General features: G+C 36.7%; 2 protein-coding genes across 2 annotated transcripts; one reads left to right on the top strand and one right to left on the bottom strand.

Moving 5' to 3' along the window:
* Window positions 1-382: 382 nt before the first annotated feature.
* On the top strand, window positions 383-4,862 carry LOC103954177 (guanosine nucleotide diphosphate dissociation inhibitor At5g09550-like). The gene is made up of 13 exons (XM_009365983.2): window positions 383-813; window positions 1,378-1,440; window positions 1,565-1,648; window positions 2,055-2,162; window positions 2,286-2,458; window positions 2,549-2,660; window positions 2,909-2,989; window positions 3,071-3,133; window positions 3,225-3,323; window positions 3,419-3,543; window positions 3,915-4,125; window positions 4,382-4,456; window positions 4,649-4,862. The coding sequence occupies exons 1-13, from the start codon at window positions 727-729 to the stop codon at window positions 4,697-4,699; spliced, it is 1,332 nt and encodes a 443-aa protein (XP_009364258.2). The 5' UTR covers window positions 383-726; the 3' UTR covers window positions 4,700-4,862.
* Window positions 4,863-5,880: 1,018 nt separating this feature from the next.
* Window positions 5,881-8,471, bottom strand: LOC103954176 (very-long-chain (3R)-3-hydroxyacyl-CoA dehydratase PASTICCINO 2A). The gene is made up of 9 exons (XM_009365982.3): window positions 8,310-8,471; window positions 8,123-8,234; window positions 7,974-7,992; window positions 7,777-7,865; window positions 7,611-7,664; window positions 6,651-6,721; window positions 6,472-6,553; window positions 6,135-6,231; window positions 5,881-6,044 (listed from the first exon to the last, which is right to left on the bottom strand). Exons 1-9 carry the CDS (start codon window positions 8,378-8,380, stop codon window positions 5,974-5,976), a joined length of 666 nt encoding a protein of 221 aa, XP_009364257.1. The 5' UTR covers window positions 8,381-8,471; the 3' UTR covers window positions 5,881-5,973.
* Between the last annotated feature and the right edge of the window lie 3,808 nt (window positions 8,472-12,279).

Here is a 12,279-nt window from a genome sequence, read left to right as displayed (position 1 = left end):
TAATATTATACTAATTTGCCTACATTGAAATTAATTTACCTATTCCAAATTATGAAATTAGTATTATTATTTTTCAATTAGCACGTTATAACAATTTGAAAGTTAATACATTGAATATACAATGAATGGCATGAATTATTTTGTAAAATATATAAAATTAATTAAATGGATATAACAAGTAACTGATCCAAAAACCCCATCCAAGTATTAATAGGGGTAGTTTAGGCATTCAAAAAATACACAATTTGAAAAGTCAAACTTAATTAAAGAATTTGTTTGATTGAAGGTTAGTCAATGGGCTTTATTCAAAAAAACAAAAGGAGATGGGTTTTAGTAGAGGAAAATATAGTTTCAAGGGGTAATATCAAATTTTCAGTAAATAAAAGTACTATCGTTTCTTCTAAAAAAAAAACACAAAGGAAAATATTTTACAACTTCAAACAAATTACCGGAGAGGGGCATTCACAAACATATTTTGAAAAAGACATTCTTATTTTAGCATGGGTCCACGTTCAACCTACGTGGGGGGCACATAACGGTTTTAACCGAAACTCGAGGGACGCCTGGCTTTCCTAGAGTCAGAGACCTCTTCCTTCTCTCTTTGACATAATTATAGCCTCACTTAATCTTCCTCGCAAATCTTCTTCCCATTAACCAAATCCCCATTTCTCTCACTCAAACACAAAAAAAAACGCAGACTGTATTTCCCTCTCATCTCTGAAAGCCATGGATGAAGAATACGACGTCATCGTGCTCGGAACCGGCCTCAAAGAGTGCATTCTCAGTGGCCTTCTCTCAGTTGATGGTCTCAAGGTAATTAAACCTCCGCTTCATTATGAATTAAACTATTCTTTATTTGCAAATTAATTACAAGAAAAACTAGGTCTCTTATCTCTCCAACGTTGGATTCATATTCTCAAAAACCACCCATTCATTAATCATGTAGATGATTTTGGTCTATATAAATTTAGGTTAACATTCTTGATTACATTTAATTCCCCAATATATATATATATATATATATATATATATGAATTCGAAATGTAGGTTTATAATACACTCTAGCTGTTTGAATTTTGTGGAAGGGAGACATTATTGTGACTCCACAATAATGATTCCGCACTCCTCTCTAATGATAAAAATGACTGATGAAGGAGTGCATAATGACTATTTTGGAGTGCTAATAATATTGTACATTTGAGGTGCATTTTCATAAAGCTTAAAAGTGAATATTGATGAGTCTTTTCTATGTACCATGGATGATTTCTTCTCACTCTGATAATCTGATTAGGTTTCATTCATTGCAATTTGTAAGAGAGATCACTTATCAATAAGAATGTTTAGGCTTTTCATATGTTATTTAATTACCTGAAATAGGTACTGCATATGGATAGGAATGACTACTATGGAGGAGAGTCTACCTCACTTAATCTCAACCAGGTAAGTATCTTAATAATCTTTGGTAATTTTTTTGGCTACACAGTTTGGCATACTTTCTGGTGAGATGTTATAATGCATGTAACTTTTTTACGGCTTCGGTTTGTTTTCTATTTTTGGATTTTAGCTTTGGAAGCGATTCAGGGGAGAGGATAAGCCTCCAGAAACTTTGGGCTCGAGTAAAGACTACAATGTTGATATGATCCCCAAGGTAAAAAGAACGATGCATATATTTCTTATGGTTGTTCTTTGATTCCTGTTCTTAGTTTTACTTTCGCTTGCCCCCAATCTTTATATATAGGTGATGATCATGATGTAACATCTTCTGTGTTAATTAGCATGCTAATTTTAAGCCTGTCAATGATGTGATCTAGATATTCAGCAGCTCATCGGTTAGCAACAATCTCGTCTTTACCATATTCAATGTTTCTCAATGAAGAAACCTGTCTCAGGAATTTCATTTTGTTTCATTAGTCTGAACTGTTTTATTACATGAAGTCTGCTTAAAAGCTGACTATTTCTGACAAGTGATCTCTTAAAAGTACTGGGTCATTCGATTTGTTCAACGTGTTGTTCTGATAATTTGATTCTTTACAACCTCTGTGCATTTTTGACAGTTCATGATGGCCAATGGTGGTTTGGTTCGCGTCCTGATTCACACTAACGTTACTAAATATCTGAATTTCAAGGCTGTTGATGGTAGTTTTGTGTATAACAAAGGGAAGGTGTGATTCCTAACAAGTTCCAATTTCATTTAGTGCTTACTTATCTATCATCTAAACGACATATATGGAACGACTAACTTTGCTTCACCCTAATTTCGTTGTGATTGTGCATTATGTTTCCAGGTCCACAAAGTACCAGCTAATGATGTGGAAGCACTTAAATCTCCACTAATGGGATTATTTGAGAAACGACGAGCTCGCAAGTTTTTCATATATGTGCAAGACTATGATGAGAATGATCCAAAATCTCATGAAGGAATGGACCTCAACAAAGTTACAGCGCAGGAGCTTATTTCGTACTTCTTCCTCACATCCCAAATCTCATTAATTGTGCTATATGTTTAATTTCTACACGATGGAATTAGAATTTTTTGTTTCTGACATAGGAAGTACGGGCTAGATGACAATACAGTTGATTTCATTGGGCATGCACTAGCTCTCCACCGAGATGATAATTACTTAGCCGAGCCTGCTATGGCTTTTGTCAAGAGGATGAAGGTAACAAAGCATGAATTTTTTATTTAAAGATTGTTGGTGATTGATACTTATGACTATGAATAAGTTGCATACGTATTTTTAAGCTTCATGCCCAATCGAGTCCTATACATGTGCTAAATATGTTCTACGAGGCAATATATGGACAATGGCAGATTTTTCAAAAGCATTAAGTAGAAGTACCCTAGAAATTTTCTCAACCCAACTTTACAGTGTTCTATAATATACTCTACCTTCCTCCTCTCTGAAAGTTATATGCAGAGTCGCTAGCACGTTTTCAAGGAGGATCTCCATATATTTATCCCCTGTATGGTCTAGGAGAGCTCCCCCAGGTATGCTTTCAACCATTAGTTCTAGTATCACTTGAATATGCAACTTAGTTCCTCTGACTATATGCGCTATGAAATTTGCAGGCATTTGCTCGGTTGAGTGCTGTTTATGGCGGCACCTACATGCTCAGCAAGCCAGAATGCAAGGTCATTTTTTTTTTTTTCATGCATATCGAAAATTTAAACCCACGCTTTTTGTTCGTATTATCGATACTTGACTGATGTTGCACAATGGCAGGTAGAGTTTGAAAACAATAAGGCCATTGGTGTGACTTCCGAAGGAGAAACTGCAAAATGCAAAAAAGTTGTATGTGATCCTTCATATTTGCCTGACAAGGTAACGTTGAGAAAAAAATTTAATATCAGTAGGGTCATCCGGCATGAAAAGTTTTTTGAACTGATTTGAGTTCAAATCTCCATCTCGTGTAACAGGTGAAGAAGGTAGGGAAAGTTGCCCGTGCCATATGTATTATGAGTCATCCAATCCCAAACACCCAGGATTCTCACTCAGTCCAGGTTATTCTACCCCAGAAGCAACTTGGACGTAAATCTGATATGTAAGTTGCTACCTCGAATGCCATTAACACAAATTCAATCAATTATTCTCTAATAGTAAGTCCTTATTCAAGGACCTTTTGAAGGACACTTGATCTGTACAAACATATGCATTTCAACCCACACAACAAGGATTAAGTTAAATGAGTTATTGTTTGCAGTAAGTCGTTTTCATTTTGTGTCATTCCTCCATAGAACTCAAAGTCATTGAGAATCGGGTAACATGTAATGCATATATAAAATAAACAGAAGATGTGACGATGCCATACTCACGGTGCTTGCTAGAAGCCACATTGCAATTAGAATTAAATTACCATGAGAACGGTAAGACCTTGCAAATGAAGTTCTTTGACCGGATATGCCTCTGTTGCAGGTACTTGTTTTGCTGCTCCTACTCCCACAATGTAGCTCCAAAAGGGAAATACATTGCTTTTGTGTTAACAGAGGCAGAGACCGATAACCCCCAAGTGGAACTGAAGCCTGGAACAGATCTCCTTGGGGCTGTAGATGAAATCTTTTTTGACACTTACGACAGATACGAACCTACTAACCAGGATGCTGGGGACAATTGTTTCATATCCGCGGTGAGAATAAATGAATTCTTACATCTTCGTTTTGATTATTCGTAAGCTCATACATTTATACTTTAATTTGTACTCATGACAACTAATGGTGCTTAACTCGCAAACCCTAGTTTGACTTGCTTTCGACACAAAAGCCGGCCATAAGTTCGTTATAAAGCCGATTAATCCAAATAGTTGTCAATGTTACAATCTAGCCTGTCTGTATTTGAATTGATACTTTGAAGTCATTGTTCATTGGAGTTGGAATGCATTGCAGAGTTATGACGCAACGACGCACTTTGAGACTACTGTACAAGATGTGATTGCCATGTACAGCAAGATAACTGGAAAGGTAAATTTTCAAATCCATTTAGCCAACTCAAATAATTGAACATTGAGGATCAATCTAATCCCGCCCGTTAAACGAGGAATATAAATGTAGGACTTAATCAGCAGCTGCTTTATATACAAATCGGTCGAGGTTACATTTGAGCTCTTGCATTAGTACTCGAAGTTGATTTATCTTACTGCACCATGTTTTCAGGCCCTTGACTTGAGTGTGGATCTGAGTGCTGCTAGCGCTGCTGAAGAATGAAATTTCGGAACAAGAGCAACTAAAACATTGTAGTTCCCTTAATTTCCTCTTCTTCGTTTTTTTTATTTTTTCAAGTTCCAAGCTTATTCATAATCTGTTTCTGTTCTTATATATGTTGTATTCGTTAAACATGTTAATTAGCAGCTCCTTCTTTGCTTAAAAAGTTATTCCGCTCCGAACGGTGTAGATTAATTTGAACATTCTCAAAGGAGGATATAGAATTTTCGTTCTTCTGCTTCTGACACCAATACATGGCTCACATATATAATGGTTAAGGAAATTTTAGTTGTTTCCTGCTGCAATTTTACGTCTATTCAAGTTTAAAAGATAATTGATGACATACGTCGAGCATGTGTGCATGTGTGCATGTGATATGCTGACATGAAATTGGGACTGGCCCTGAGATTCAAGGGGTCCGAGGCGAGCCACTCAAAGGGGCCCTTGAATTCTCAGACCCTTAATGCGTTGTGAATTCATATTATTTTTTTATCCGCCATCAACGCATCAACAATACTGGTAGGATTTGGCTGTTCCTTTACCATCGCTTCAACAACACTGAAAGCAGAAGGATACCAGAACGCGAAAACTTTAGTAGAATCTAGGCTTGGTTGCCCTATTACCATAGAAACTTGAAACTTTTCCACCGGGCTCCGACATTGCCAATTCCATCGCATCCCTTCGGATTTCGTCCAATGCCTCCTTCAGAATACGTTTGCCACGAACGTTCACTATTGCAATTCGCAAGCCGGACTGTTTTTTCTTACAGAGATTTGCTGAATGAACAGATGTAGAGAGAGAGAAGTAATTTGGGATGTGTGAATATAATCTCTCTTGATATTATTTGTAATCTAATTTCGAAAATAGTTTCCTGTTTTTCACCAACTTGGAAATTACTTTTACTTTTCCTGTTTTATTCACCCTCCTCATTTTCCTTTTCTTTTCTTTTGGAAGTCCTTTTTCTTTTTTCACTTTCCTTGAGGAACAAGTTTCCTGCTTTTAACCGCGTAGCAGCAAATCTCTGTAAATACATCCACATATATTCCTGTTTTTAACTTTATGGTGACCTGAATCTTGGCTAAACAAGTTTATCGTGTTAAGATCGAATAATTTTTGTTCGGCGCTAACCAGGATGATTAGTTAGCCTCGTTAGTATGTTAAGAAATTCGTCAAAACAAAAATGATTCTGGCTGAAAACCTTTTTAAGAATAAAATTCCATCTTACAACAACCGTATGATTAATCATCATGAGAAATACATTGAAACTTTGTTGCTGTCTACTCCCCTTTGGCTTTTGCAAGAGCTTTCTTCCTCTGTCCAAGCATATACCCGTACATGTGAGGACTCCCTGCAACAGATAAATCCACCAGAAAATAAACAAAAACCGGCCAAATAGTTTTCAAGTGTGGTTAAATATGCCAGTGAAAGAGATGCGTACCTGGGACATAGATTCCTAGTGCAACAATTGCAGCATAGAAGTAATCGAAAGAGAAGTTCCACTTGTTTGGCATCCGTATAGAATACTTCTCAGAGTTCTGTGAATACAAGAACATAAGTGGTGAACATAAATAAACACTTTCAAAGACTACGCTATACGCTCTTTGTAGCTGCTGTGGACAAGTAGAAGATGATGTGCAAAGTTGCATGTATTAGATGAGTAATAAATGACTAGCACACCTAACTTGCAAAACCCAGAAAACCACTCCTTTTGGAACACCCTCCTCAACAAAAAAGCAAAGAAAGTTTTTGCTTTTATGAATCATATAATTTGATACCTTAATGTGTGGCAGGGCAATATATATTAGACCAACTTCACTTGTGATGCCAGTTGGATACAACAAGATGAAGGTGCTATACCTGCATGGCATTGAATACAAAATAATGACGAATGAATGAATCGCAGGACTAAAACTACTTCCCGTCACATCCAATGATCACAAAACTGATGAACTACCTCAGCCACAAGAGCCATGAAGGTGCAAAACCAAGTGCCTCCTTCATACCAAAGAAAGAGTATCGAATAATCTGCAATTACAAACAAATGAATCTGAATTTGTTCACTCCTACAACTGAAAAAAAGCCAACATGATTGCAATCAGCATCAGGATGCAAGTATTAATGCAATGAACATCAGATGGCAGCATGAATTTAACTGGCTTCACAAGTGAAATTAGTCTAATATATATCGCACTTTAAACCCTAAGACGGCAGCATGTATTAATGCAATCAACGCCTGGTTTCAGTATGTATTACCTTAAGTTAGGAATTTGGAAAGTGTTTTGGAAAGTTAAACAAAGAAGCAATTGTCTGAGAATTTTCAAATATTCTGTATAAACCCAACTTGTTATAAACGCCAGCTATGACATACAAATTTTAAATTAGAAATTAGAAATTTCCGTCCAGAAATTTTTTGAGCCTTAGCATATGAGGTTTCTAAGGTAATTTGGGAGCAGAAAACATACATACTGAATTGCTCTTATTACATGCTTTCGAAGCAAAAGTTCAAGACAAACTTTAGACAAAAATTTCTTTCGTTCTTAAAGCAACAAACTAGGATTTACTAAAATCATTTCATCAAGCTAAAAGCCTAGATATTAAAAGGTCCTTTCATACACAATCTAAACCAAAATGCCAAGTCTTACAATTCCACAATAAAATTCCTTTTGTCCACAATCTGATAAGAGACATCACACTCAGATAAAACAAATCAATACAAACTTGGTCATGCCATTTTATCAGACAAAATCAGATTGCGAGATCCATGGTTTAGAACAATACTTAATGACCCAGATTGCTTAAGGCACCAAAAATTTGAAAACAAAAGTGCATATACTTGCAATAATAACACTTTTACACAGATGCAAACACAGAAGAGAGCAAAAAGCGCAAGAAATGAAGATCGGATAACACTTGCCTCAGTGATAGACCAGCTGATGACCAAAGAGCTAACAAGCATATGACTCCGAGTCTACAACAATAAGCTTCATCTTGTTACTTAAATATCCAAAAGAAATGAACTTTCATGTATAATAAAATGCTACTAAAAATTTAAACCCCAAACTTTGTATTTGCATTCGAACCTCAGGAAAACTCCACAGGATTCCCCATGTCAGATACAATCTCGAACCGATTTGCGGCAGTGTTGCTGTTATTGGAGATCTCACCAAACCTGCATCAAATGCAATCCCATATGAGAACTAATAATTAACAAAACCCACAAAATATAATTTAATCAGCTGAATTTTAACATATAAACAAAGGAAACTAAGGTACTCACCCACTAGCCCATGAAGAATCTGTTGCTCCATCCCAGCATTTCAAAACCCAATTCAAAGAATAACCCAAGAAAAATGAAACGTGAAAATACATTCTCCAATATTCAAAAAATAAATAGTAAGCAAATGGAGGGAGTAGTAGAAGTAGAACCTCCAAAACGGCAGCGGATTGGGCAAGAAGCAGAGGGCGTTCGACGGCACTGTAGACATGTTGGTGGCCGGATTCATTGAGAGTCTTGAGAGCAAGATACAGTACCTGAAACCTGAAACACAAATCGAATCCAGTTGGGAGAGAGAGAGAGAGAGAGAGAGAGAGAGAGAGAGTGGGGATTGGGTACCATCCGAGGAAGACAGTCCAGTTGTAGAGGGAAAGGTATAGGCGCCTGAGAGCCGATAATACTACCGCCATGACTGATGTCTAAGGCAGATCTACGAGCCTAGACAGCAATTATAGAGAGCGAGAGAACGATGGGAAGAAGAATAATAATAAATGAGGAGTAAAGGGCATGTAGGTGAGTAGCTCAACGCTTCAACCAATTAGTAGGCTGACGCCTGAAATTTTTCTTTGCTCTGTTTTTTGTATTTCCGAACTTCCAACACCCAACGCTTTCAATTTTGTTTCATTAATAAAAATACCAAAACTCATTAAGACCATCTCCAATGATTGGGCTAAAAGCTAAATATTTTAGCCCGAAAAATTTAGCTTTTAGCCCAAAAATAACTTTTCTGCTCCAACCGTTTTAACCTAAAATTTTAGCCCAGGATTATTAAAGAATGAACTTAGGCTATTTTTTTGGTTAAATTAAATTTTTTTTTTAAATAAATATGTAGACTATCGTAAATTAATTTTATGAACATTTTAATCAAAAAATATTTAAATTCCGATAAATATTGGGTGAAGTCCACTCCGATTTTTGGGCTAAATTTTGGGGGGAATTTGGCCTTGGTTTAGCATTTAGCATTTAGCCCAAATTTTTCCCTTGGGTTGGAGTGGGTTTGGGGGGTAATTTGACTTTTAGCCCACTATTGGAGTTGGTCTAATAGGTCAATGTTACTGCTTTCATCATAATAACCCATTTTAGGACTAATCTGCAATTGCTGTGTTTTTTTCAAAACTGTTTTTATTGTGATGTGAGAAGAAACATTTGTGAACTAAAGCAATTAAGTGTTTGGTAAATTATAATTGTAAAAGTGCTTTTAGCAAAAAAAAAAAAAAAAACAAGACTAATTTGACCAAGTCCTTATGGAGGTGGAATGTGAAAGAATTAAGTTTAGATGCAACTCGTATGAGTCCTTAGTGAACTGAAATTGCTAAGGATCAAACTGAGCTCTATTTAAATGCAAATCTTTCTAAGAATTAGAATTCATTCTTGATTTGATAAGGATGAAATAAGTGTATAGAAGGGCTAGGTTCAGATCATGGTTCAAATCAAAGAAGCCGAGGCTGGATACAATTTGGGTTTCGACTAAGAAAGGGAATGGGAGAATATTCAGTTAAATGGAGCAAACAAAGTCCTATCAAGACTCTACGTTAGCAAGCCTATTTTATCACAATATCATTCCCTACTAATATAAGAGGTTCTGCAACATAGAAAAGACCTTCAACTCAATAAATAGCTCAAAATGCTCTACGCGAAGCCCTTCTCATAATGCTAAGAAAAATACTATCCTAACCCTCTTGTCAACACATTTTCAATTTGGATAAGTAAACATCACTGTGTTGGCAACCGGTGACATCCTCAGTTTGAATATGTAAACAACACTAGAGTTGTATAACCAATAGATTCAGCAACACCTCAGTTTGGATAAGTAAAATAGCATTGCTTTTAGTCGGTTGGTTATCTATCCAACTCTACACAGGCAAAGAATTCTTAATTTTCTTGCCCAAAGAGGTCACTTCACCAGCTTCCCAGCAAAGTGAAGTGTTATATGATTGGTCACTCTCATATGCATTTTGCAGTTCGGCATTTAGATGGTTGAACCACGTTTACTATAAAAAACGGCATCTTCTTTAAGTATCTTTGCCTTGCAGTCTGATACCGATTCGACGCATCTATATTCTTACAAATATAGTCAAGGCAACAGAACTCGGTGTAAAAGATTCTGAACTTCGCAGTGAATTAGGCAACCTTGTCTCCTAGAACTCACGGCCAAGACGCGTTCCTCGGACGTAGTTGTTCTACTACAGAAGTTAGCAGCGCATTCAACACCACCACCACATCTGCTGTACTCACTCGATCGAGCTCTGTTGTTAGTTGGCACACTCGCATTCACAAGAATGACGTGATTAGCTAATATAGTTACTTGGCATTTGTGCCACATAGGCTTTGTAATTGTTTAATAACTAATTGTAATGATTCTCTTATTTTAGATGGACATGGTTAGAGCAGTTCCACCGTGGTGTATTACCCGATAGACTGGGGGTGGAACAAGGCCAAATAGGTCAGGGGATAAGGTCCAGTGTATGCTAGCCCGAGGGACAGGCCAGGCCCGAGCGACAAGCCCGGCAGGGATTGCCAGCTCGAGAGCTCGAAGGTAACCTGCCCAAACGTCAGGCACGTGCGTTTCCAGCGCGCTTCTTCCGACGCAAAATCAAGGCTAGGGCCCACAATGTTTTTTCTGCGATGTTACTATTGGGGAGGCCACGTGGCTTCTCCATGTCCGTTGGATTTCAACGGCTATATTTTATGGTCCGTTGGATTTCAACGGCTATATTTTATGTACCGTTGGATTTCGAACGATAAAAAAAAAAAATTAAAAGCCTCATTTAATTTCAACCGTTGGATTTGAGATCAATGGTCCACATTATTAGGCTTTGTAAATTAAAAAAGAAAAACAATTTAAAATTCTAAAGTGTTACCGTTGTGCCACATGACACAATCTAGAGTGTTGGAATTCAAATTTTTTTAAATCCAACGGCAGAGATTAATTAGGTGAATAAAAAAAATTAAAAAATGTAAAAAATTAATAAAAATCTGAAGAAAAAAAATATGAAAAATTAAAAAAGAAAATTGATTTTACTTTTCTCTAAATACTTTCTCATTATCTTTTACCTTACACCACAATTTCATATTTTCTCAACTACTTTCAACCACATTCCTATCTTTCTCTCAAAGTTTCAATCCAATTTTTTTCCAACAAAATGACTACTGATGCAGGTACGAATTGGATGCTTTTTGAAGATGTTGCATTGTGTACTAGCTGGGTTGAAGTTACTCATGATCCGATTACGGGTAATAAGATGCAGTTGCGAGAAATGTGAGGTCTTATTCATATCAGTTTTCTTGAGAAAATTGGTGGGAAAAGAACCAAAGAATCGATGTCCAGTCGTTACTTAGCCAATCGTTTTGTACATGGAGAGACGCCTTGGCACAAGCTAGTACTAATCTTCGAAGTGGGGAAAATTTAGCGGATCAGGTAACAATATATTATTTATTTGTTTGTACTATACCCAAATTTACATTATAATTATTTGTTAGCTACTTTGATTATAATTATTTATTTGTTACCTATTTCAAGCACAAGCTTGGTATAATGTCAAAACCAAAAGCAAAAACAAATCATTCAACTGGTGGGAATGTTGGAATATTGTTAAAGATTGTCCTAAATTCAAAGTTGTGCATGTCGGTCCAGAAGTTTTCATAAACAGCACCCCTCTACACTCTACACCTGATCATGCCCCGCATGTTCATGAAGATGACACAGAAGAAGTGCCCAAAATGCCCCCCTGAACAAGTATCGGGGTTGACCCATTATCCAATTAGGCCTCAAGGTAAGAAAGCTTCAAAGAGAAAAGGGAGTGCTTCCAAAAATGATTATGCAAAGTATATGGAAGAACTTGCTCGCCAAGGTGAATTGACTTTGGCACGGGAAATGGCAAAATTTGAGACTGATAAGGCTAGAGATGAGGCAAAAGCTACAGTTATTGAGAGAGAAAGAGAGCTACTTAGACAAGAAAGGGAACATGCTAAAGAAGAAAGAATAGCACAACGAGATCGTGACTTTATGAACACGTCTTTAGAAGGGAAGTCTCCAAATTCTAAATATTTTTGGACCTCAGAGAAAGCGGACGTAGTGCGAAGGAGGCGTGCAAAAGAAGTGAGAGCAAGAGGAGATGGTCCTAGCGTGACAAGAGAAGATCATCCTAGCACCACAAATTGGTTAAGTGATGATGAATAGAGTACTTTTTGTAATCGGCGCCCATAATTTTTCAATCACTTTGGATTGTAATTTATTATTTATTGAATAGAGTACTTTATGTTGTTTCGAATTTATTGAATTTAGTACTTTATTTAAAGTGAGAGTAAA

The sequence above is a fragment of a genome, unplaced genomic scaffold (assembly GCF_019419815.1).
Source record: "Pyrus x bretschneideri cultivar Hongxiangsu unplaced genomic scaffold, Pyrus_bretschneideri_v1 Contig86, whole genome shotgun sequence".
NCBI classification, from domain to species: Eukaryota; Viridiplantae; Streptophyta; class Magnoliopsida; order Rosales; family Rosaceae; genus Pyrus; species Pyrus x bretschneideri.
The sequence above is the reverse complement of the archived record's forward strand: the minus strand, read 5'-3'. Positions and strand labels throughout refer to the sequence as shown.